Source organism: Miniopterus schreibersii (assembly GCF_964146895.1).
Source record: "Miniopterus schreibersii genome assembly, chromosome: 8".
In the NCBI taxonomy this organism is placed as follows: Eukaryota; Metazoa; Chordata; class Mammalia; order Chiroptera; family Miniopteridae; genus Miniopterus; species Miniopterus schreibersii.
The window spans coordinates 15,025,102-15,046,583 of NC_138109.1; the positions used below are offsets into that span (position 1 = coordinate 15,025,102).

General features: G+C 54.5%; 3 protein-coding genes across 4 annotated transcripts; 1 reads left to right on the forward strand and 2 right to left on the reverse strand.

The window, feature by feature from the left end:
* Nucleotides 1-514: 514 nt before the first annotated feature.
* FCN3 (ficolin 3) lies at nt 515-4,543 on the reverse strand (the record flags this gene model as incomplete). The annotated part of the gene is given in 10 exon segments (XM_081144356.1): nt 515-828; nt 1,580-1,673; nt 1,677-1,690; nt 1,782-1,893; nt 2,937-3,047; nt 3,051-3,064; nt 3,279-3,311; nt 3,554-3,598; nt 3,943-4,038; nt 4,318-4,543. Coding segments are annotated over 10 exon segments (1,059 nt in total).
* A 2,577-nt stretch (nt 4,544-7,120) lies between these two features.
* CD164L2 (CD164 molecule like 2) lies at nt 7,121-11,138 on the reverse strand (the record flags this gene model as incomplete). 2 transcript variants are annotated; one of them, XM_081145882.1, is made up of 6 exons in its annotated part: nt 10,979-11,138; nt 10,374-10,541; nt 10,208-10,279; nt 9,626-9,670; nt 7,958-8,102; nt 7,121-7,437 (listed from the first exon to the last, which is right to left on the reverse strand). In XM_081145882.1, exons 1-6 carry the CDS (start codon nt 11,064-11,066, stop codon nt 7,431-7,433), a joined length of 525 nt encoding a protein of 174 aa, XP_081002008.1. In that variant the 5' UTR covers nt 11,067-11,138. The 2 variants fall into 2 exon arrangements, with proteins under 2 accessions (XP_081002008.1, XP_081002009.1); XM_081145883.1 differs by lacking the exon at nt 7,121-7,437 and having other exon boundaries at nt 7,954-8,102; nt 10,979-11,108.
* Nucleotides 11,139-17,679: 6,541 nt separating this feature from the next.
* GPR3 (G protein-coupled receptor 3) lies at nt 17,680-19,924 on the forward strand. Its single transcript, XM_081145884.1, has 2 exons — nt 17,680-17,756; nt 18,838-19,924. The coding sequence occupies exon 2, from the start codon at nt 18,846-18,848 to the stop codon at nt 19,833-19,835; it is 990 nt and encodes a 329-aa protein (XP_081002010.1). The 5' UTR covers nt 17,680-17,756; nt 18,838-18,845; the 3' UTR covers nt 19,836-19,924.
* The last annotated feature ends 1,558 nt before the right edge of the window (nt 19,925-21,482 follow it).

Here is a 21,482-nt window from a genome sequence, read left to right on the forward strand (position 1 = left end):
ATTCCTTGGTTTGACCCTGAGTTTAAACCAGCTCCTGGTGGAACCTGTGAGAAGAAGCCAAGGGTGAGAATTTGGTTTACAACACAGGCTGGGGTGGAAAACAGATAACCTAGAAAGGACAGGCATGGGCAACAGAGAGGTGAGAAAGCTCAATTAACACAAAGCCACCCACTTGCAGGATCCAGAGGGCCCAAGGGCACTGTCAGGGAATGCTTGAATTCCAAGCCCTTCACTAAATGTTCCCCTGGCCTTGGCCTGTCTGCCTCCAGACTTATGAAGCTGACCCTTCCATCTTCTTGACTGAAAGAAGTCTTCCTTGAATGGAGCTAAAACCTAGGTACCTACTCTGCCCTCTTTAGTTTTTCCAAGTAACTGGAAGAGTCCTGCAAGCCAGAAAAGGGTTAAAATTATTTTATTTTTAAATATGAACAGAACAGAGGCAGTTAGCAGTGGGGAGTAGCTGAGCATCCGGAAGCTGTACAGGAGAGATAAGGGTGCTCATTGCCAGGGTGCCCTAACGAGGCATTATGCAAACCCTGCGGTAAGGGTGGCCCATGCCGAGGCCTGAGGACCAGTCCATGCCATACTTGTGGACAGTGGTGGGGGACATCGCATAGCGTCTGTTGAGATTAGAGTGATAGCAGGCTTCGTACCACCAGGCACCATGGACAGTCACTGCACACTTGTTCTCACTTGTGTCATGGTCAGCGTCACAGGTGCTAAAGGACTTCCCATTGTGAAAGCTCAGGGAGGGAATGGGAGGCACATTGGTGCTGGCACCATGCCTGGCATCTCTGAAGAGATGACCCCACAGGAGCCTCAGAGCAACTGAGAGGCGGGTGTTATCAGGCCCCATGAGAAAGCAGCAGTACCAAGAAGCCAGGGTATTTGCCGCAGGGTACTCAGCTAGTCACAGGGGCATGGGGACTTGAACTCGGGACTGTGGCTCCAAAGCCCCCAGGTCCTCCCATTGCCTTGTCCCCTCACAGAATCCCCAGCCTCCCCCCAGCTCCTCTGTTTCTTCCTAGCTCCCATCGGCAGCCTGAGCACCCCTGTCAGGGAGAGCTGAGAGGGACTTCTCAGATGCCTGGACAGGAAAGGGGGCTCCCCTGAGGCAACACCTCATAATTACTTCCCTCTTTCAAGTCTCTCCTCAACAGTTGCTGTTTCTCTGAAAAATGCGTGCCCTAGTTCCTCTTCCAAAGCAGATAATGCTGGCAGAGCCTCAGACAGTGCCACAGCCTCCCTCCCTGCCTCTTTGTTGACTTTACAGTGCAGGAAGCTGAGGCTCTGACATGGAAGGGCCTTGCCCAGGTCACATAGTTAGTAAATGACAGAGCTGGATTCAAATTCACATCTGTTTGCTTCCAGAGCCCAAATTCTTTATTCCTATACCACCTTGGCTCATGAGTGCCATTTCTTAGATGAGGACACTGAGGCCCACAGAGGAGAAGGAATTATCCTAGGCCATTATGGAGGCAGTGGCAGTGCTGGGCAAGTACCCAGCCTCCCTCACCTTTTCCTCTTACTCCAGGGCCCCACCTTAGGATTGCTCACCTGCAGTCCCTCTAAGACTTGCCCAGCACCAGCTGGTAGTGACCTGCCTCCCCAAGGAGGCAGAAGGACCCGTAGTAGGCAAAGGTGCGGTGGCCGTTGAAGTCCTCCAGCTCCAGTCACAGCTCCCAGGTACCTGAGGGTGGGGGGCAGGGAGGAGGAATCCTCAGACCCCAGAATGCCAGAGGAATGCCCCTCAGGCTCCCCGGGCCCTGCTGGGAACTTACCCTGGAGAGTCTCATCCCCCAGCCAGAATTCAGACTCCTGACTCCCCAAACCTGCTTTGCAGGACCAAGAGTGGGAGAAATCCACAGAACCATCCTGTCGCCTCTGGAGCACCTAGGGAGGCAGAGAAGGCCAGCCCACCGGCATCACTCTGAGGTGTGGGCAGACACTCCCTGCCTCTTTGGACTGAGGGTTTGTTGACCTAGTGTGCGTCCAAGTGAGCTTCGCCTGTGACTATACTGATGAACTCTATGTTCTCTTATTAACTTTAGTGTCAGGAAAATAGTTAGTGACACTCAACTTCACACCAAAGTCTTACAAGCCCTGGAGGAGACTGAAATGATAGAAAAATCGTTCCTGCTTTCTGGAAATGGTCAGTCCTGCGGGGGTCAGATTTAAAATAACTTGCTTTAATTTTCTACAATAAGAACCAAGATAGGTCACCTCCAGAGGCCCAAGCTGGACTCTTTGCCTTACCCATACTTCCCTTCAAGCCAAGCAGTCCCCAGGCTCTGTAGAATTTCCCTCCTAAATATCTTTCAGCCTAAGTGCTTCTATTTCCATTGTTGCCACTGCCCACTATCTTCTCCTGTCTGGACCTCTGAAGCCCTCCTAACCTGGGTCCCTGCCTCCACTCTTGCCCCGCACTGCAGTGCATCTTCCACATTCTCATCTTTCTAAAGCATACATCTGACCTGGCAATTCCCTGCTTCAAACTCTCCCATGGCTCCCCATTTACCTCCATGATCCTCAGTCCGTGCCCTCCATGAACTGGCCTTCACAGAGGCCTTCAATCCATGCTTGACCCACACCAGTATTCCTCAGCCGACCACTCATACCTGCTCTCAGCTCACTCACATGCCCCCCCACAAACCCTCTTGTACTGTCCTGCCTCCCTGGGTTTGTCTTTCCCTCTACCTGGAATGCTCTTCTGCACCTCATCTGTTTTGAGAATTTCTGCATAGCTTTCAAGGCCCTGTCAAATGTCACCTTGTCTGTGAAGCCTTCTCAGACTTCAGATGGCCTGGGAGCTGAGTAAACTTTTATCAGTGAATTACTCTAAGAAATGCCTTGGCTCCAGTGGGCTCTGACTCCCCCTAGGGGCCAAGGGGCAGAAGTGCCCACTGGGCCTGGCCTGTGAGTCTTCTGACACTCACCAGCCAGCCACCTCCTAGGGTGTCCGTGTCACAAAAAACTGGAAGGGCTCTGTCTTCAGGTGGGCACAGGTGGTACCAGCTGCTCAAGGTGGCATCCCAGCTCAGCATCTCCTAACAGTTCCTGGGGCCTAAAGAAGGGGAGATGGACTGAGGGCGCCCCCAAGTTATGCCCCACCCCCCACCCCATGGGCAATGGAAGAAGCTAAGAGTGGGACCTCAGGAGCCCTCTCTGCTCCTTCAAGTCCCTGAAAGGGGCTCTGGAGGTGGACCATGCCTGGTGGTCCACTAACACCCCAGCACAGCCTGGTTCCAAGTTCCTGGCTCCTGTGAAGGCTACCTCACCCTCCTGGCACCAGAGCAGGTTTGCTGGATCTCCTGCCACATGGAAAGACCAGGTGTTGGTTCTAAGGTCTGAGTACCCCCGAGGGGATGCCTGCAGACCACCAGAGAGGAGAGTGCCCAGGCTCTTCTCCTAATCCTGCCCACTCCTCAGCCTTCCATCCCCCTGCGGGAGGGCAGTCACAGGCAGTGGCTGAGCAGCAGTCCCGCAGGGCTCTCTCCCTCTCTAGCTGAGGGACAGGGCAAAGAAACAAGAGGCCCAGGCCCCACACACTCACTGGGCTCACCCTTGGGGCCCATCTTGCCCAGTGGTCCAGGTTGCCCTGAAATCCCAGAGACAGATGCTGTAAGTCCCACTCCATACCCAGGGTCAAAAACAACAGGGACTTGGAGCCAGAAGTCCAATACCAGCTGCACCCTTCACTGACTGTAATTTTGGACAAATGACTTATCCTCTTGGAGCCTCACTTTCCCTGTCAGTAAAATGGGGAAAACTCTCTACTTACCTCATAGAGTTGATCTTTGGATGCTGGGTGCCCAGTCTGGAGCCCGGCACACAGTAGGTTCCTGCCCCTTTGTCATGGCCTCTTAGCATAGACAGTTACTACTGCACCGCCAGCCTCCCCAGTTTACCCCAGGTCCCTGCCTGCTCCCTGGTATCTCTCACCTTGAGGACCTGGAGCTCCCTTCTCCCCGGGACTTCCTGGGGTTCCAGGACAGCTGAGCGGGACGACAATTTTGCTGGCTTCCAGTTCCCTGGGTTCTGCAGGGAGACGCAGGGCTGGTTGGGCACAAAGTAGCCATAGGGGGAGTGGGCATGTCTCTCTCTCCCAGACCCCTCTGCAGTTCCCTTTCCATCTCCCAGATTCTAGCTGTTGGGATACTTGCCTTCAAGAGTTTTCAAGGCTTCACACTGTTTGCCTCTATTTACAGAGCCCAGATTATAAAATTCCCACCCTCTCTTTGAGGCTAGTGAGCCTGCGTGAACACCCAGGGAGGGAATGAGAGTGAGTTGGTGGGGAGGGGCACCCGAGGACCCTACCCTGACAGCTGGGGCGGTCCTCAGTCCTCAGGCACACAGGCTCCCTGAGCAACAGGAGCAAAGGGAGTGGAGTCCGCAGGAGGCCCATCTTGCTGGTGCCCTGGAGAGGGGATGATGCCAGATTATAAGGGCCAGGCTGGTGGAAAAATGTGGAGAAAGGCTTCTGTCCATTGCCTCTCCCCATGGACACTCCGCGCAAGTTGGAGCCAGCAGGAGGTGGGGGCATTTCCTCCCTCAGTCCCAAAAGAATGGGTATTATCCCTGCCCTGTTCACCCAGGATGGAGTCTGACTTCTGACCTGGCCGCCAGAGCTCCCCAGCATCTCTCCAAAGCTTTGCATTCACAGGGGACTCTCCACCTTTGAACCTTAGCTCATCCCGAGCCTTCCATCCGGAATGCCTCTCTCTCTTCATCTCTACTATGAAGCTCCGCCTGTCCCTGAAGTTCCAGCCCTAATGTCATCACTAGGAATCCTTCCCCAGTCCTGTCAACAGTGTTAACGACCGCTGCTACCATTGGCACCTACTGCACTCCACAAGTCTGCTGGGTGCAGCTTGTGTGTCGCCTCTGATCCTTACACAGCCCTGCTCACAATCATTGTTATTGGCCCTGGGTTATAGGCCCGGCACAAAGCAGATGTGGAATAAATACTGGTTAAATGAAGGAACAAGGAAGGGAAACTGAGACCCAGAGACGGGACATGGCCAGTGCTCTCTCTGGCACTTGTATGCCCAGAGCCACAGAGATTTTGCCTAAGCCACATGCCCCCACCAGAGAGAGGCACCCTTAGCAAAATGACTTCATGCCCACCCTCAAGTCCCTTGGGGAGCCCCTGACTGGGCCTAGGGAAGAGCTGCTAATATAGGCCAACTGCATGAGTGGCCCAGGCAGTAAGGAGGCAGCAGCCATGATCCAGATGTGAGGAATGAGGTGTGAGCTGGAGAGGGACCTCAGGTGATAGGGGAGGGGAGGGGAATCTCATTCGTTCATTCATTCATTCATTCATTCATTCATTCATTCATTCATCAAACCCTCCCTGAGGGCCTCCTCTGTGCCAGACCCAGAGCTTGTGGGGGTCAGGGGGGTTGAGGTACAATGGGGCATCAGGAAAGGGGGAGGCCAAGTTTGCCATACCAGGTGGATCCATGAGATGGATGCTCTGAGGTCCCGCAGTTCCAGTTCTGGAAATCTGCCCTCCCCAAACTCTCCCACTGGTGTGCCAAGATCTGTGGGCAAGCCTGTTTATCATGACACGATTTATAATAATCAATGTGGAAATGACCCAACTGCACATTGATGGGATGCAGGCAAGTAAGTTATCATCGTGTGGACAAGTCATAGGGCAAATCTGATGACAATGAAAGGGGCAAAGTTGCAGAACAAAATGTATAGCACTTTGCATTTAAAGAAAGCTAAATGTAAATTCACAGGAAAAGGTCTGAAAATACTGTGAACCATAGTTACTTCTGGGGAGTGAGACCAGTGGGATAGCAATTCTCACTCTTTATATAAACTTCTGTATAGTCCTTTTGTTCCTTACAGGCATTTATTACTTTTGAAAAAGAAAACATCCAATGAAGAAATTTTCTTAGCTGAGTGGAAAGCCAGCAGGAGTTGGGGGCATTTCCTCCCTCAGCCCCAGAGAATGGGCATTATCCCGGCCAGCTTTTAAGTGCTGGTTGGAGAAGCGAGAAGCCAAGGAGAGTGAACCAAGCAGGAGACACTGCATGTGCAAAGGCTTGGAGGAGAGAGGAAGACAGGCTGTGTAACAAGAGGTAGATCCATGTGGCTGGAGGCTCAAGGGGAGGCTGTCTGAGAGGATTGTGGGCGTTGATTGAAGTATGTGCGTGTGAGGAGTGGGTGGGCTGTTTGGCATGTGGATGATGGTGTGATATGTAGGCAGGTGAGCCCTCTGTGAGGCCAAGGTATAGCCGGAACTACCTGTGGACTTCCAGCAGCAGCTGGAGACCCTGCAGGGAGGCTAAGCCTGGAGAAGAGGTACAGAGGCTCTGCTGCAGCTGCACAGCTGGAAGGGTGGGTGGGTGCCCTGGCATGAAGCCGATGGGGCACATGCACCTGCTCTGAATCTTCCCCACACCCTACTGAGATGGACACTGCTGTTCCCCCACTTTACAGATGAGAAAACTGAGGCCCAGAGCTATTAAATAACTTGCTCCAGTTCACACAGAGCAGTAGGCTCCACAGGCTGAACTCTCAGCCATTACTCTCTCTATTGCCTCTCAGCTTCCTAGGACAGTCCTGGGGCTATATATCAGACTCTCAGCCACATGCCTGGTTCCGAACATGTGCCCCCTCAGTGGGAAATGTTATTAGTCAGAGAAGACTTCTGGGCCCAGGGATGGGGGGGTGAAGGGTGGGATGAGGGCATGGGTGGGGCTTCCCAGGAGGGCCTGAGTGAGGAAATGGCTGTTGAAAGTTCTGGGGTATCTCCACCTTGGCACTGGGGCAGAGACATACCGTAAGGAGCTGAGAGAGCCTTGAAGATGCCTCTGCAGGGGAATTCTGAAGTTTTGCTCACTCTGGAGCTAGAAAAACCTGGATTCAAACCCCAGCCCTGCCCTGTCCCACTGCGTGATCTTGAGGAAATATACTTACTTTTCTGAGTCTCTGTACTCTCATCTGTAAAGGGGCAGGGAAGGGGGTTAAAAACGTATAACAGATGAAAATATTTTTAAAGGTGACAGCAACAGTCCAAGGCTGAATTCCCACTAGGAGGGGATAGCGGCCATTCCCTCGCCCCACCCAATCCACACACAGTCCAAGACACGGGACACAAAGCACAGCGCTGGAAAGAGTTCCTTTATTTGGGGGCAGTTCTCAGGCCACGTCAGTGGGAAGAGGCAGGCACAGAGCCAGTGCCAAGCAGGGGGTCTGGAGGGGGCCCACAGGGATGACAGATGAGACAGGTGGTGGTTGAAGGATGCTCTCAGCTGCAGATACCAGGCCCAGGTACTGACACTGAGACTGCTCGGTGCCTTCAGGGGCCAGAAATTGGTGGCCAAAGTTTTTCCCATCCCCAGTGCCCCCAAGGGGGCCCAGCAGGCAGCCTCTTCAACCTCCTTCCCCTCAGTGGAATCCAGGCCTGAAGGGGGTCAGATTCTGCAGAGGCCAGACAGAGAGGGCACTCAGGGCAGTGGCCCTGCCTTGGCAGGGGCCAAGGACCCCACCCCCAGAGAGCAGCAGCAGCTGGAAGAGCAAACACTTTAATGGAGGCTGCAATGACCCGCCCCACAGCACACACGGCACACAGGGGCCTTGGAGCAGCTCCCCTTCCAGAGGAAAACCAAACCGCACACACAGCCAAGGTCCTGCCAAGGCCACAGAGCTGCAGGCCAAAGTCTCGCCTAGGCTATCACCTACTGGTTCTCCTCCCTGCTGGCAGCATGAGGGGACAAAGACAAGTGGGCTCAGCTGGGCTCTCAGACACCAGGCCCAGGCTGAGTCAATACCTGGCAGAGAGAACTCCAAGACTGGAGGAGGGAGAGGGGTGTGGCTCACATGGGGGACACTGCTAGGGGGTCACTGCCCTTAGGGCTGCCACTGTCACTTAAGGGGACCTGAGGGGCAGGAGTGGGGTGGGGGAAGTGAGCCAGACTCTGCAGGCTGGTCAGGTACTCACAGTGTCTGGTAGGTGCTGTCCTTGGCCTTGAAGAAGCGCACCACAAAGAAGGCCACTGCCTGTAGGCTCAGCACCAGCACGATGCCTCCAATGAAGCTGGCCCCATCGAAGCCAGGGCTGTGGGCCTCAGGGACAGGAGGACTGCCTGCAGGGTGGAGGTCATGGCAGGACACTGACGACCAGGATCCCAGGCCTACCCCAGTAACCCACACAGGTCACCTGGAGACGCCGGTCCTCACTATGGGAGCCTGAAGAAGCGGGCTCAAAAGTTCAGGCAGATCTTGCGGGCAGTTGGGAGGTGCCTGGTGGGAGGGACAGTGCCCAGCTGGGGGCCAGGGCCCTGGCTCTGCTCCTGAATTGCTCTGTGACTTGGTGCTTCTCACACCCTCTCTGGGCCTCTTGATCACATGGACCAGATGGCAACTGAGCTCCCTTCCAGACTCCCTCTCCCACACTGGCCCAATAGAATGAGAGTGAACCCAGAACTCTGGCATCCAGACCCCTTTCGACTTTGGGTTTCAGGTTTCAAAGCCCAGATACAGATGATATGGTTCCCTTTCAGGACTTCTGAGACCCTGGAGCTACCCCATGTCAGAGCCCTGACTTAGAAAGGGAAGGAGCAGAGGAAGAAGCAGTAGCCCACACCTTTACCTACCACAGAAAATGGGGACTAGATGATATATGTCAGAGGGAGAAGCCAGGCTCTGAGGCCCAACCTGACTAGAGTCACCTCACAGTTAGGATAGAGCCAGACTTACACAGTGTCCCCTAGCCCCTTCTCCAGCCCCACTGTAGGGACCATAGTTGTTAGGCTGAGCCTGGGCGGCTCCCAGCTGTGCCACATTAGCCATCAACTCTCAACAGGGATTTGATTTCAGGCCCTGGGCCCGGTGCCCAGGACAGGGCAGGGCTGGTGGTGGGAGATCATTCTGGGGCAGTGGACATTGGGCCCCGCTGGGAGCTGGGTCCACATCCTGGAGGGGGTAGCTTGTGTAAGGAGGTCTGAGAATATGAAGGGCAAAGGGTGGTCCCAGCTGCAGCTCGGGGAGCCCTTTCTGGGGGAAGGGGAGCAGAAGAGGAAAGAAATGAGCTGCACAAGACTGATCTGGGGCTTGAGCTGGAGGGAGCTGAACCATCAATAATTCAGCCTCTGAGATCACGTTTCTGGGTTTAATTAACCAAGAGCCTCTTCAGCCATCCCTGCCAAGCCTGCTGAACTCCAGGCCCTGAGGGGCAGCGGGGGCCAAGGGGTGGGGTTCTTGCCTCTGTTCTGCCAGGAATCTGCTTTGTGACGCTCTCTGGACAGTAGGTGGTCACAGTGGACATCTCATTGGCAACCTGAGCCATACACCCTCAGCACCAAGCAGAGGTCCTTGAGGGGGTCACTCTGAGTTCTCAGAAATGGTGTTGCGGAGAAGGGATTGAAACCATCATTTCTTGATTGCCTTCCTTGCATCAGACACTGGACTAGGTGCTACATACCCTTTCGTAAAATCCTCATAGCAACAATGTAAGGTGGTACCCAACCAATGTTACAGATGTGGAAACAGGCTCAGAGGGAGAAGTCACAGGTCTGAGGTCACAGAGCATGTCAGTGCCTCAGCCCAGCTCTGTCTTTCCCTGCACCTCTAGTCCTGCCACTGCCCAGTTCCCCGAGGCAGTACCTACCTGTTGTGATTGTCTTCGGTTCATAGGTGGGGTGGTGGTGGGCAGCTAGAGAGACAGGAATCCATAAGAACCCAGCTTTTCCACCCCCTGACTCCCATAGAGATGATCCCAGGCCTAGCCAACAGCTGGAACTCTGACTCAGGTCCTCTGTCCCAGGTCCAGACCCACCCAATATACTTTCAGGCCTTAGCTCACGCAGTTCCTTCCACCAGATGTGCCCTCTCTCCATCCTGACCTTTAAGTGTCATCTCTGATGCTACCTCCTCCACAAAGCCCTCCCCTGTTCCCTTCTGAACTTCCAAAGTCCTCACTATGCTTTAAATGAGAAGAGCTAACTCCCCCACCCCCTCCACACCCCTGTCCTGGATCCTCCATCTGTACCAATTTACAGATGAGGAAACAGGCCAGAGAGGGGAAGGGAATTCTTGGTGAGCTAAAGGCAGAACTGAAACTGGACCCAGGTGTTCGTAGGCATGGTCCACTCCCCGAGAGAGACAGATTTCTCCTGGAGGGCAGGCTCTGGCTGGGGACACCTCAGCCCCCTTCCCCCAACTTGGCTTAGGCCAGCAGGAGCCCCCTTACCTGGACATGACTCTGAGTGGTTGTAGACAGAGCAACCTTCCTTGACCACCTCAGCTTGGTCCACACAGTGTCCTGGTGGGAGAAGGTGCAAGGGAGAGGTTTGGGGGGGCAAGGCCCTGGGGTTCAGAACGAGGGCACTCAACTTGGGGTGGGCCAAACTCCATACCTGGCTCCTCGGGCTGACATTGTTCCCACACGCAGCCAGAGAGGTTGTGCGCTCTGTCCCCCTCCACACAGTGCTCACAGAGCTTCAGCTGTGTGCAGGTCCCTCGGACAGCTGGCCAGATGTTCATTCGTAGCAGGGCTCCCCGCCCAAAGCCTCGAGCTCCTTTACCTGGGAGTGGGGTGGAAGCAACTCCTTGAGTCTGAGCTGCACCCCCCCTTCCCCATTACTGTGGTTCTCACCCTCTGCACATATACACTCACCTGGATCCCCTAATCCCCACTACATACCTGGAGTTTCCACAAATATGATAACACACACCTAAAACCTCCCTGACATTCACCCAGAGTTCCCTCCCTTTGCATATACCTGGGGTTCCCCAGATACATTTGAAGCTGCGTCCCTCAGACACACCTGAGGCTCCCTACAGTATACATACACGGGGCTCCACACACAGCTAGAGCCCCCTTTACGCACCCCTGGAGCCCTACACGCGTCAGGAAAGTCCCCTTTCGCCCCCTACCCCGCCCCTCCCAGCCCAGACTGCTCCTGGGCGAAAGTCGCGCTCCACCTGCCCCTGCTCCTAACCAGACCCTGGCCCGCGTTACCAGCCACAACGAGCTGGGCACACAGGAGGAGGCAGCAACAGCCACCACAGAGCGCAGCCCGTAAGGCTCGGGGTCCCGGCAAGGCCATGGGCGCCGGGGCGGGGGCTGGGGGTCGGCGGAGAGCAGGTGTGGCGCGTCCCTTCTGGACTCGGCTCCGCCAGGTGGTGGGGAAGGAGGCCCGGGCGGCGGGGGCGGGGCCAGGTGGGCGGGGCCAGTGGCGCAGCCAGGAGGGGCGGGGCTTGATGGTCCGGGGTGGAGCCGGATAGGGTGTGGCTAATGGGCGGGGTCAGGTGGGGCGGGGCTCTGACAAAAGAGGGCGGGGCCCAGGACTGGAAGCGGACCGGGTCCCTGGAGGCGCCCCCGCAGCAGCTTTGCAGAAACTGCTGAGTAGCGAGCTATCCCTCCTTCACAGGTGAGGAAACTGAGGCTCAGAAAAGGTGAGCGACTAGAGTTAGTGGCAAAATCTGTATTTGAAGCCAGGTCACTCTCCTGCCTCCCAGGGTCGGCGCCGGCGGGGCCTTGTGGCGCGCACCCTCCATCCAGGCCCCACAACTGCTGACCAGCTTCCGCTGGCCCCTAGGCCCTGGCTGTCACCTGGCTTTGATCTTTGCACCCTCCTCTCTTCTGCCCCTCAGCCCACCATGTCTGCCTCCAAACCACCACATCCTCTGACCAAGTCACAGGTCTGTTACTGGGGCAACTGAGCCTCTTCACAGTTTTCCCTTCTGTCGCGGCTCCCACCCTGGCACCGACCTCTTCTGGTTCTTCTCCCACCACAGCCACCTCTCTGGTTCCTTAGAGGCTTCCTCCTCTTCCTCTTCTTTCTTTTTTTTTTTTTTAATTTTTAGGGGTGAAATTTTTAGGGCTGCCTCCTGCACGCCCCCTACCGGGGATAGAGCGGGGCATGTGTCCTGATGGGGAATCAAACCAGCAACCTTTAGGTGCACAGGACGATGCCCAACCAACAGCCACCACGGCCAGGGCCTCCTCTTGCTCTCTCCCCTCCTCCTTTTCTCTTCCGCTCCCTTTCTTCCCACCCTGCTTCTCCTTTTCCTCCTTCAGGATCATCATTGCTAGTGGCCCAGCTCAGTCCTGAGCCCTCCTAGGGTCAGCTCAGTCATTCCTTTGCCATCAGTGCCCATTTGAAAGCCCACAAATATCTCTCCATCTCCAGCCTAGTGTTCACTCCCCAGCTGCCACACCCGTAACTAATGATACATAGTTAACAATTATTGACCCCTTACTATTAGCAGAATGTACATTCTACTAAGAGCTTTTATTGCAGCTTCTCACCTAATGTCCCACTACCCTCTAGGTATGGGTTTTGTTAACCCCAAATTGCAGGTTTCGGAAGTAACATCACCTACCCAGGGGTACACAATCACAACGGGAGGGTCAGGATGTAGCCCAGGATCCAATGTGGCCAGAGGCTGCTCTCCCCTCTGCTGTGCCTCCTTTGGATCCATCTGCTTCCTGGGCATCTCCACCTGAGTGTGTCTCAGGCCCCTGAAACTGCCTGGTCCCTCTTCCCCACCCAGAGAGGCCCCTTCATCCCCTAAGACACCGGATTGGAAACCACGGTCTCATCTTTACCCCCTCCCTTTGTCTCCCAAATTAAAATCCTGACTGGTGTGACTCAGTGGTTAGAGCATACTGAAGGGTCAAGCACTCAATGCCTGGTCAAGGACACGAACCTGGGCTCATACAGGAGGCAACCAATCAATGTGTCTCTCTCACATTGATATTTCTCTCTCTCCCCCCCTCCTCCCTCTCTCCCTTCCATTCATCTAAAATCAATGGAAAAATATCCTCATGGGAGGATTAACAACAACAACAACAAAAATCCTGCAGATTCTGCTTCTACATATCTCCTTGGTCCTACTCCCTTGTCTTCTCTTTGCTGGCCTCACTGCCTCTCAGCCTCTGGGCCCTTCCCCAAGTTGGCCCTCACAGTGCAGTACTCTCCTGAAACCATGGATTTGACCATGTCACTTTCAGTTCATAATGGCTTGACCTCCACAACCCTTTGATACCTGGTCCCTCCAGCATGTCTTGGGTTCACCCCAACACCTTCCTACTCTCCAAGAAGATAGAACAGCCCCTCCCCAACACACCTTGCCTTTTATACTTCCTTGCCTTTATCCTATAGCTGTTCTGTCTCCTGGAGGGTCCTCTTTCACCCCTGACTCCATCTGTCTGGCCAACTAATCCTTCATGACACCACTAAAGAGCCACCTCCTGCAGGAAGCCCTCTGTCACTGTCTCAAAGCAAGGCTGAGCTGCTGCAGCACTCATCCCAGCTGGTAGATCTGAATCCATCTGCTTTCCTGCACCAGAGCCCTCACCTCCTCATCATCTCTTGGCTGGGTGACTGCAGGCCTCCTAGTAGGTGGGGCTTCTGCTCCTGCTCCTGCTCCCCCCCCCAGTCTGTCTTCCACTCAGCTGTCAGAGCAATCCTTTGAAAATGTAAGTCAAATCATATCACTTTCCTGCTTATGCCCACCAATGGCTTCCATGACTTACATGATCCTTCCCTCCCCACCCCACTCTCCCACCCCACCTACCTCTCTGAGCTCAATTCCTACTCCTGAGCTTATTTGGCTCCAGACACATTGGCCTCCTCCCTGTTCCTTAAACACACATCGGAGACTTTGCACTTGGTGTGCTCTCTCCTTGAAACTCTTCTACTCTCCCTTCAAATGGCTCACTCTGTGGCCTCCCTGCTTAAAAGAGGGCTCCCGGATATTCTACATCCTGACACCTCCTTTTGCCTTCAGAACATGTATCATGTTCTTCATTTGTTTCCCAGGCTATAAGTTCCACGACGGCAGGGACAATGTCTACCCTCTTCCGTAGTTAACTCCCTGCACACATAGGGCTAAGCAGGTGTTTATTGAGTACCCATACTGCACCATGGTGTGACTGTTTGTGTACGTGTTTGTCTGTCCCACTGATCTGTGAGACCCTCACGGGCTGCCTACTCAATATCATATTAAGTATCTATTTGTGATTGTCCATCTCTCCCCATTAGAATGGAAGCTCCATGAGGAAGGCAGGAATTTTTGTTTATTGCTGTATCCTCTGTACCTGGCAAAGAACAGTGCCTGGCAAATAGGAGATGCTCAATAAATATTTATTGAATGTTGAAAATGCAGGATGTGGTCAGATCATCTCTGTCCATAGCACCCACTCAAACCCAATCCCAGGGAACTGTCAGTGAATATCGGCTGAATGAATGGGTCTGTGCTAAGAATGTGTGCACTGACGATACTCAGGTTCTTCAGGGTTGGACAAGGAGTTTGTGTGAATCTTATCTGTGTCTCACTCACACAAACCTCCCTTGAGAACCTAGGCCCACAGGAAAGAATTCTTACCTGGAACTGATTACTCACAGCCATCTGGTGGTCACCTGGGGAACTTCAGATATTGTCAGTCCTGGTCAAGTATCACTTCTGGGGAGACCGTGATGTTAGGCTAGAATGGGAAGGCACACTGGACTTGGTTAGATAGCCTTGGCTTCAGATCCCAGCTCTGTCATTTACTGTGTGATTTGGAGCAGGACTTTCTGCTTCTCTGGGCTTCGCCTATGAAATTGGGATACAGGGTTGTTGTAAGCACTGGGCTCTGTTTTGGCACCTGGTAGGTGGGAAAGATTGGAGAGGGTATTGACGGTGGGGAGAAGCAAGGAGGTAGGGTACAGAGCCTGAGGGGGAGAGAGAAGGAAGGGCTGCCTCTTCCTCTAGACAGCAGATATTTGAAGACCAGAGACCTGGTTGGCAGGGATGGCCTCAATTGTCCTGTTGGCATGGGGTGGTTTTGGAGCATGAGAGTGTGTGGGTGGAAATCCATAGGCTCACTTGAGTCTCTTGGATATTAGGGTTAGAGCTATCACTGCACTCTTTTCCTCCCTGGCCACCTGAGGATCGACCTCTACCATGAATGACACAGTAACTCTCTGGATCAGGAACTACTGGCCAACCAATTACTTTGGTGGAAACATGGTCATCCATGTCCTCCCCCTGGGAAGGCAACAGTACCTAAGACAGAAATTTGGGACAAACTAGCCAAAATATACAAGACCACACCAGATTTCATCTTTATATTTGGAGTCAGAATCCATTTTGGTGGTGGTAAAACAACTGGCTTTGATATAATCTGTTATTCCTTGGATTATGTAAAGAAAAATAAACCCAAACACAAGCTTGCAAGACATGGCCTGTGGAAGAAAAAGACAGCGAATGGAACTCAAGAACAGAACGAAGAGAGTCAGGGCTACGGGAAAGGCCAATGTTGGTGCAAAAAGGAGTAAAGATTCTGCAATGACTTTATATGTGGTGATTGTGCAGATTTTTCATGAGATAATTAGTAAACTGAAAAATTTCTTAAAAGATCACTGCCACTCAGAATACCAGAAAATACTCTGTTATACACCCCTTTCATGCCAGCCTCCCATCAGCTTTCACTCTTCTCTGAGACAAGCTGGACAGCTCTTGGGACCCAGCTCTGATGGGGGAGAAAGTAGATACCTGAGTTCTGGGGTACCGATGCCCCTATATTTTCTCTCTTTGGCACCCTCACCTTCCTTGACACCGTGGATATTGCTACTCTCTGTTTTCCTTCTCTTTCTCTAGATGCTGCTTTTTAGTTTAATTATCCAGTCAACAAATATCTGTCAACATCTACTACAGGCCGGGGGCTGGGAGAGTGCTAATCTAGGGTAGAGGACAGGAAAGCCTGCTTGGAAGGAATTGACTTGGGTGCAGAGACTAATGAAGTGAAAGGGTCTAGGTAGCGGGAACAGCCAGTGCAAAGGCCCAGGAACAGGAACACTTGCATCCATAGGCTATGCCCTTAATGGTGGGGTTCCCTGAGGCTCCTCACTCTCTGCTCCCCCCAGGTGATGTCATCTACCCCTAGAACCTCAGTCACTACCTGCATACCTATGCCTCCTGGGTGCCTTCCTCCTGCCAGATATACTGTTGGTAGCCCACACAGCCACCGCTGACAACGTGCCAGGCCCTTCCCAACAATCCTATGAGGTAGATACTAACATTATCCATATCTTTTTTATGAGAAAACAGGCAAAAAGAGTCTAACAGCTCACCCAAAGTCACACAGCTAGGAAATGGAGGAATTGGGGTTTGAATCCAGTCTACACTCCTGACCACCTCTACCTGTGAAGCACCCTGAAGTCACTGTATCCAACCTGAGGTGCATTATCTTTCCTAGCCCAGCCTTCTCCTCTTCCCATGTACCCTGCCACTGGCCTGTCACTTCCTTTCTCCTTGCTCACACAAACTGTGGGAACTGCAGTGGTGCTGTGTTGAGGGAGAAGTTTGGTGGGGCCTGGGATCTGGGCCCCTCTGGTTTCCCAAAGTCCTAACCTGATCCCTTCCCCCTCCCCCATTCCACAGGGCCTGGATGATTTCAATGATCAAAGCTAGAGAGAGGGAGGAGAGCAGCCAGCTCCTCTCCCCCAGGACTGGCCTTATTTGTCCCATCTGGAGAAATCTAGGACTAAGAACAGACAGGGTTGGGGAAGATAGAGCTCCTTCTCCATGCCCTACCTGCCAGGATGCCTGAGACAGGAGGTTGAGAGGGGCCTGCCCTGGGACTGAGCTGCCAGGTTTTCTGCTTCCAAGTTCTTCCTCGCTTCTCCTCTCCAGCTGCTTCGGGGAAGTGCCCCCCACCCTTTTCCCCACATATACACCATGCTGCTGGCTTTCTAGATTCTTGAATAAATAATTCAGCTTTTGAAATCTTGCCTAGATCAACCCTCCTGTGCTGTGAGGGTGCTATTGAGCTGACATAAGTGAGGTCACCCAGCTTCTTATCCCAGCCTCAGCATCATAAGACCTGCCCTGGAAGCAGTTTACCTGCCTGATCACTGTCAATCCTGTCCCACCCACCCCGGAGCCCACTCACTATAGTCACCTGCTATCTTCATTCAATCCCACAACCCTCATCACTTAAGTAACTTTGTCACCTCAGTACCTCAGGGTCATGGTGACCTGAAGTCCCATCACCTGCACACTCCGTCTTCCCTTGCCACTGCCTCTGCCACCCTGGGATCTCTGAACCCCATCATGCCACAGAGTCACCCTCACACTGGTATGGTTGCCCTGGAGGCTTCCCTCTCTACATCAGCATCCCTCAGCCACCATCCCCCAAGATTCTGTCACCATGCTCTTACCGTCACTGCCACCCACCTCCCTCGTGCTCCTGTCACCATCACCTAATGGCCTCTGTCATCCTCACTAGGGAGGCCCATTCAGCCCCATCCACTGGGTCTCTGTCACCTGAATTTCATCAGCCTATCTCTGCTACCCGAGAGTCCCATCACCCCACAGCCTATCCCGGTCTCTTTTCCGCTGCCCCCTCCCCCCCGCAGCCTCTCTCAGACTTTTCTAAGGCTCTCCCACCTGCGCCCCGAAAACCCCCCGCCCGCAGAGGGCGCGGGGTCAAGGACAGCTCGGGCCGAATCGGGAGGGGCGGGGCCGCGGCCGTGGCCACGGTCGCTTTTTATGAATGGGGGAGCGGGCGGTGCGAAGCCTTATTACTATGCCGCGCGACGCGCTCTGCGCGCCAGCGCGGCGCGCCCATTGGTTCGCCGAGCCGCTGACGTCACCGAGCCGGGGGCCGGGGGCGGGGCGGGGCGGGGTGACTCACGCCGCCTCTCCCGCGGCCGCGGGGGCCTGGAGTGGTCCGCTCACACTCTGCATCGCCCAGACCCGACTGGAATCTTCCCGCGCGGCCCGGCCGCGCCCGGTCCCGAGAGGTGAGTAGCGGTCCCCGCCGCGGTCACCAGGCGTCCGGGAGGGCACGCAGGATGCTGGGGCGCTGAGCTGGCTGTCAGGCACCCAGCGGCGGGCCAGGGTCGGAGGTCAAGACCTGAAACCCAGATTCTGGGCTAGCAGGTGGGACCCATTGTCTGGGTGCTAAGCGTCCTCAGCGAGGTGAACCCGCAAGGAGTGAGCACTCCTACAAGGACCCGAGGCCCTGGAGGGGACTGATGGTCATCTGAGGTTGGGCTGGCAGGAGGCGGCTAGGACTGGGACTAAGGAGTCTGAGAAGGAGGGTGTCTGACTTAGGGATGCAGACTTCCGGGCAGGAGGCGGGGTCAGGCCCAAGATTCGGGAGTCTGGGCTGGAGGGGTCTGACTCAGGAATCCAGGCTTCCAGCAGGGGGTGTCTGATCCAAAGACCTAGAGGTGTAGGCAGAAAGAAGGGTCTGGCCGGGGACAGAAGTCTGGGTGGGTATGTTTGGGGGTGGGGCTGAGTTCCCAGGTGTTGTTACCCCAGGAGTGCAGGGTGGGGGCTGGCGGGAGCTTCACGCGCGCACTCCCTGGGGGCGGGGCCTGGGGCTGGCCTTTCTGAGAATCCTGAGGGGTCTGGCAAGCCTCAGAAACTGAGCGTCATTCTCCCTGAGGGGGAGGGAGCAGAGCGGCCCTCAGTCTTGAGATGTGCGCCCCTCTCGCCACCCCCACCCCCCCAGCCCCCAGTCCTGGACTTTCGCAGCATCTCCCGGATTTTACAAGTCTCCATTCAAGGTAGTCCTTCATCTGGTTCTCCTCTGGTCACACACGTGGGAGGAAGAGGCCTGAAGGACCCAGGGAGTTGGAAGGGAGATGAAGAGACCTAGGACTGGGATTCCCAGAAAAGGAGACCTGGGCATGGGAGAGGAAAAAAATATCCTGGAAGGAATCCTGGGGCATGTGTAGGGGGACAAGACATTGGGACCCAGCTAGGTATCCTGAGGAGAGACTCCCACCAAGTATCTGGAGAGGCACCTCAGCTCCTGCAGACCCCTCTACCCAGAGCCTAACCCTGCCAACTTCTCACAGAGCCTTTCTCCTACAGGTACCAAGATGTGGGGTGCAGGCAGCCCCCTGGCCTGGCTCTCTGCCGGCCCAGGCAACTTGAACGTGAGCAGCGTGGGCTCAGCAGAGGGGCCCACAGGCCCAGCTGCACCGTTGCCCTCACCCAGGGCTTGGGATGTGGTGCTGTGCATCTCAGGCACACTGGTGTCCTGCGAGAACGCGCTGGTGGTGGCCATCATTGTGGGCACTCCTGCCTTCCGTGCCCCCATGTTCCTGCTAGTGGGCAGCCTTGCCATTGCAGACCTGCTGGCAGGCCTGGGCCTAGTCCTGCACTTTGCTGCTGTCTTCTGCATTGGCTCAGCGGAAATGAGCCTGGTGCTGGTTGGCGTCCTGGCAATGGCCTTTACTGCCAGCATCGGCAGCCTACTGGCCATCACTGTAGATCGCTACCTTTCTCTGTACAATGCCCTCACCTACTATTCAGAGACAACGGTGACTCGGACTTATGTGATGCTGGCCCTAGTGTGGGGGGGTGCGCTCGGCATAGGGCTGCTGCCTGTGCTGGCTTGGAACTGCTTGGACGCCCCGACCACGTGCGGCGTGGTATATCCACTCTCCAAGAACCATCTGGTGGTCCTGGCTGTTGCCTTCTTCATGGTGTTTGGCATCATGCTGCAGCTCTATGCCCAGATCTGCCGCATCGTCTGCCGCCATGCCCAGCAGATTGCCCTCCAGCGGCACCTGCTGCCTGCCTCCCACTACGTGGCCACCCGCAAGGGCATTGCCACACTGGCTGTGGTGCTTGGCGCCTTTGCCGCCTGCTGGCTGCCCTTCACCGTCTACTGCCTGCTGGGCGATGCCCACTCCCCATCTCTCTACACCTATCTCACTCTGCTCCCTGCCACCTACAACTCCATGATCAACCCCATCATCTACGCCTTCCGCAACCAGGATGTGCAGAAGGTGCTGTGGGCCATCTGCTGCTGCTGTTCCTCTTCCAAGATCCCCTTCCGATCCCGTTCTCCCAGTGATGTCTAGTTGTGTACTGGTGACCCTTCAACCCTGACCACTGCAGAATTCCAGAATGTTAGATCCTCCAGGGTTTTGTTCCAACCCCCAGCTCCACACCCCGAAGACCCAGCTGGTTCTGGAGTTCTAGGACATTGGGTGTTTCACAGGATTCTGTTCAGATCCCTGCAGAGCCCAGCTGGCTCCAGGATTCTAGAATGTTCAGATGGTCAGGGTTCCACTCAGAAATGTCCCACAGCCCAGCTGGCTTGGAGTTCCAGAATGCTGCTGGGTGTTTTACAGTGCCATTCCAAGTCCCTGGGCTTCCCCCTCCCTTGACCTTGTCACTTTGAGTTTCTGAGCTAGAGTTAGAGATGTTAGCCACTCTGTTGCCTAGATAGGAGAAAGAGAAAAAGATTTATCTATATATATGTGTGCACATATGAAGAGAATATTATTTATTTATTTATGAATTTATTTATAAGTATAAGGGGGAAAAAGAGACCAATACCTTGAAATCCAGACCATACCAGGGTACTCCCAGTCCCCACACCCCCATTTCTGACCTCAGTTCCTGGGGGGGGGGGGGGGAGAAAGAAACCACGTATTTTGTTAGTATTTTTGCTTACTTTTTATTGAAGAGATCATAGAAACCAGAGCCTCTTCCCCAGGCCCGCTCCTCTGGGGTTTGTGAGGGGAACACACCAGCCTCTGGTTTTTTATTTTTTTAAGAAGCCATCACCTGAGCAACCGAGAATTCCTCTGCGCTGGGGACCTGCTGCCCTCTGGTGGTGGTTTGAGGAAAACCAGCCTGGCCAAGCAGCCAGGACCAAACGTGGCAACCCCAACTCCACTCCAGCCTGGCGTCCAGCGCCACAGCCATGGCCTGGGAGCCAGGCCTCACTTTGAGGTGCCCTTAGAGGAGGCAGGATGCGAGCCAACACCTGACCCTCTCTGCCAATCTGGGTATGGCCCCCAGTGTCCCCTATTCCTGTCCCCAACCCAACCCTTAATAAAAGCTGATTTTGTAATATGTTTCTGTCTTTGTGTGTGGAGGGAGTGAAGTGGGGCCTGAGGTGGGAAAGCATGGAATGGGAGGATTAACCCACACCTGGGTGCCTGTTGGGGGCTGGAGATCCAGGGTGGAGTGTGGCTGGCAGGTGACACTCCCATCCCAGGATGCCAATCCAATGGGCCCCTCTGCTCATACCCGGGCACCACCAGACAAGGATACCACCTCCCCCTGGGGGATAGGAACCGGGATGCTGGACCTTCTTGGGTTGAGAATGTTCACATCCTGCCAACCTTAACTTTAATTTGGGGCTTTAGCATGAAGTATGTACTCAAAGCCTGTTAATTTCCTTTACAGCCCCTTTTAATCATGGTTGTGTACTGTGTGCTAGGCACTGTGCTAAGCATACTACACGTGTTACCTCATTTATGCCTAACAAGCATCCCAGGGCACAGGTAATATCTCCATTTTACAGATGAGAAAACTGAGGATGAGGCAGGTTTGGTGAATGGCCCAAGGGAACATATTTCCAGGACCTGTGCTCTTTCTTAGCCTCTCATCTCCTTTCCTTCCAAATCTGGGACCTAGGACATTCTGGACCCTGATTTGTGTTGGGGTTCATTCTCAGAGCCAGTGGCCACATTTGGGAAGTGGTTGGATAGGGT

Bases quoted from the DNA above. Each gene is read 5' to 3' on its own strand.
- GPR3 (XM_081145884.1), top strand. From the start codon at position 18,846: ATGTGGGGTGCAGGCAGCCCCCTGGCCTGGCTCTCTGCCGGCCCAGGC.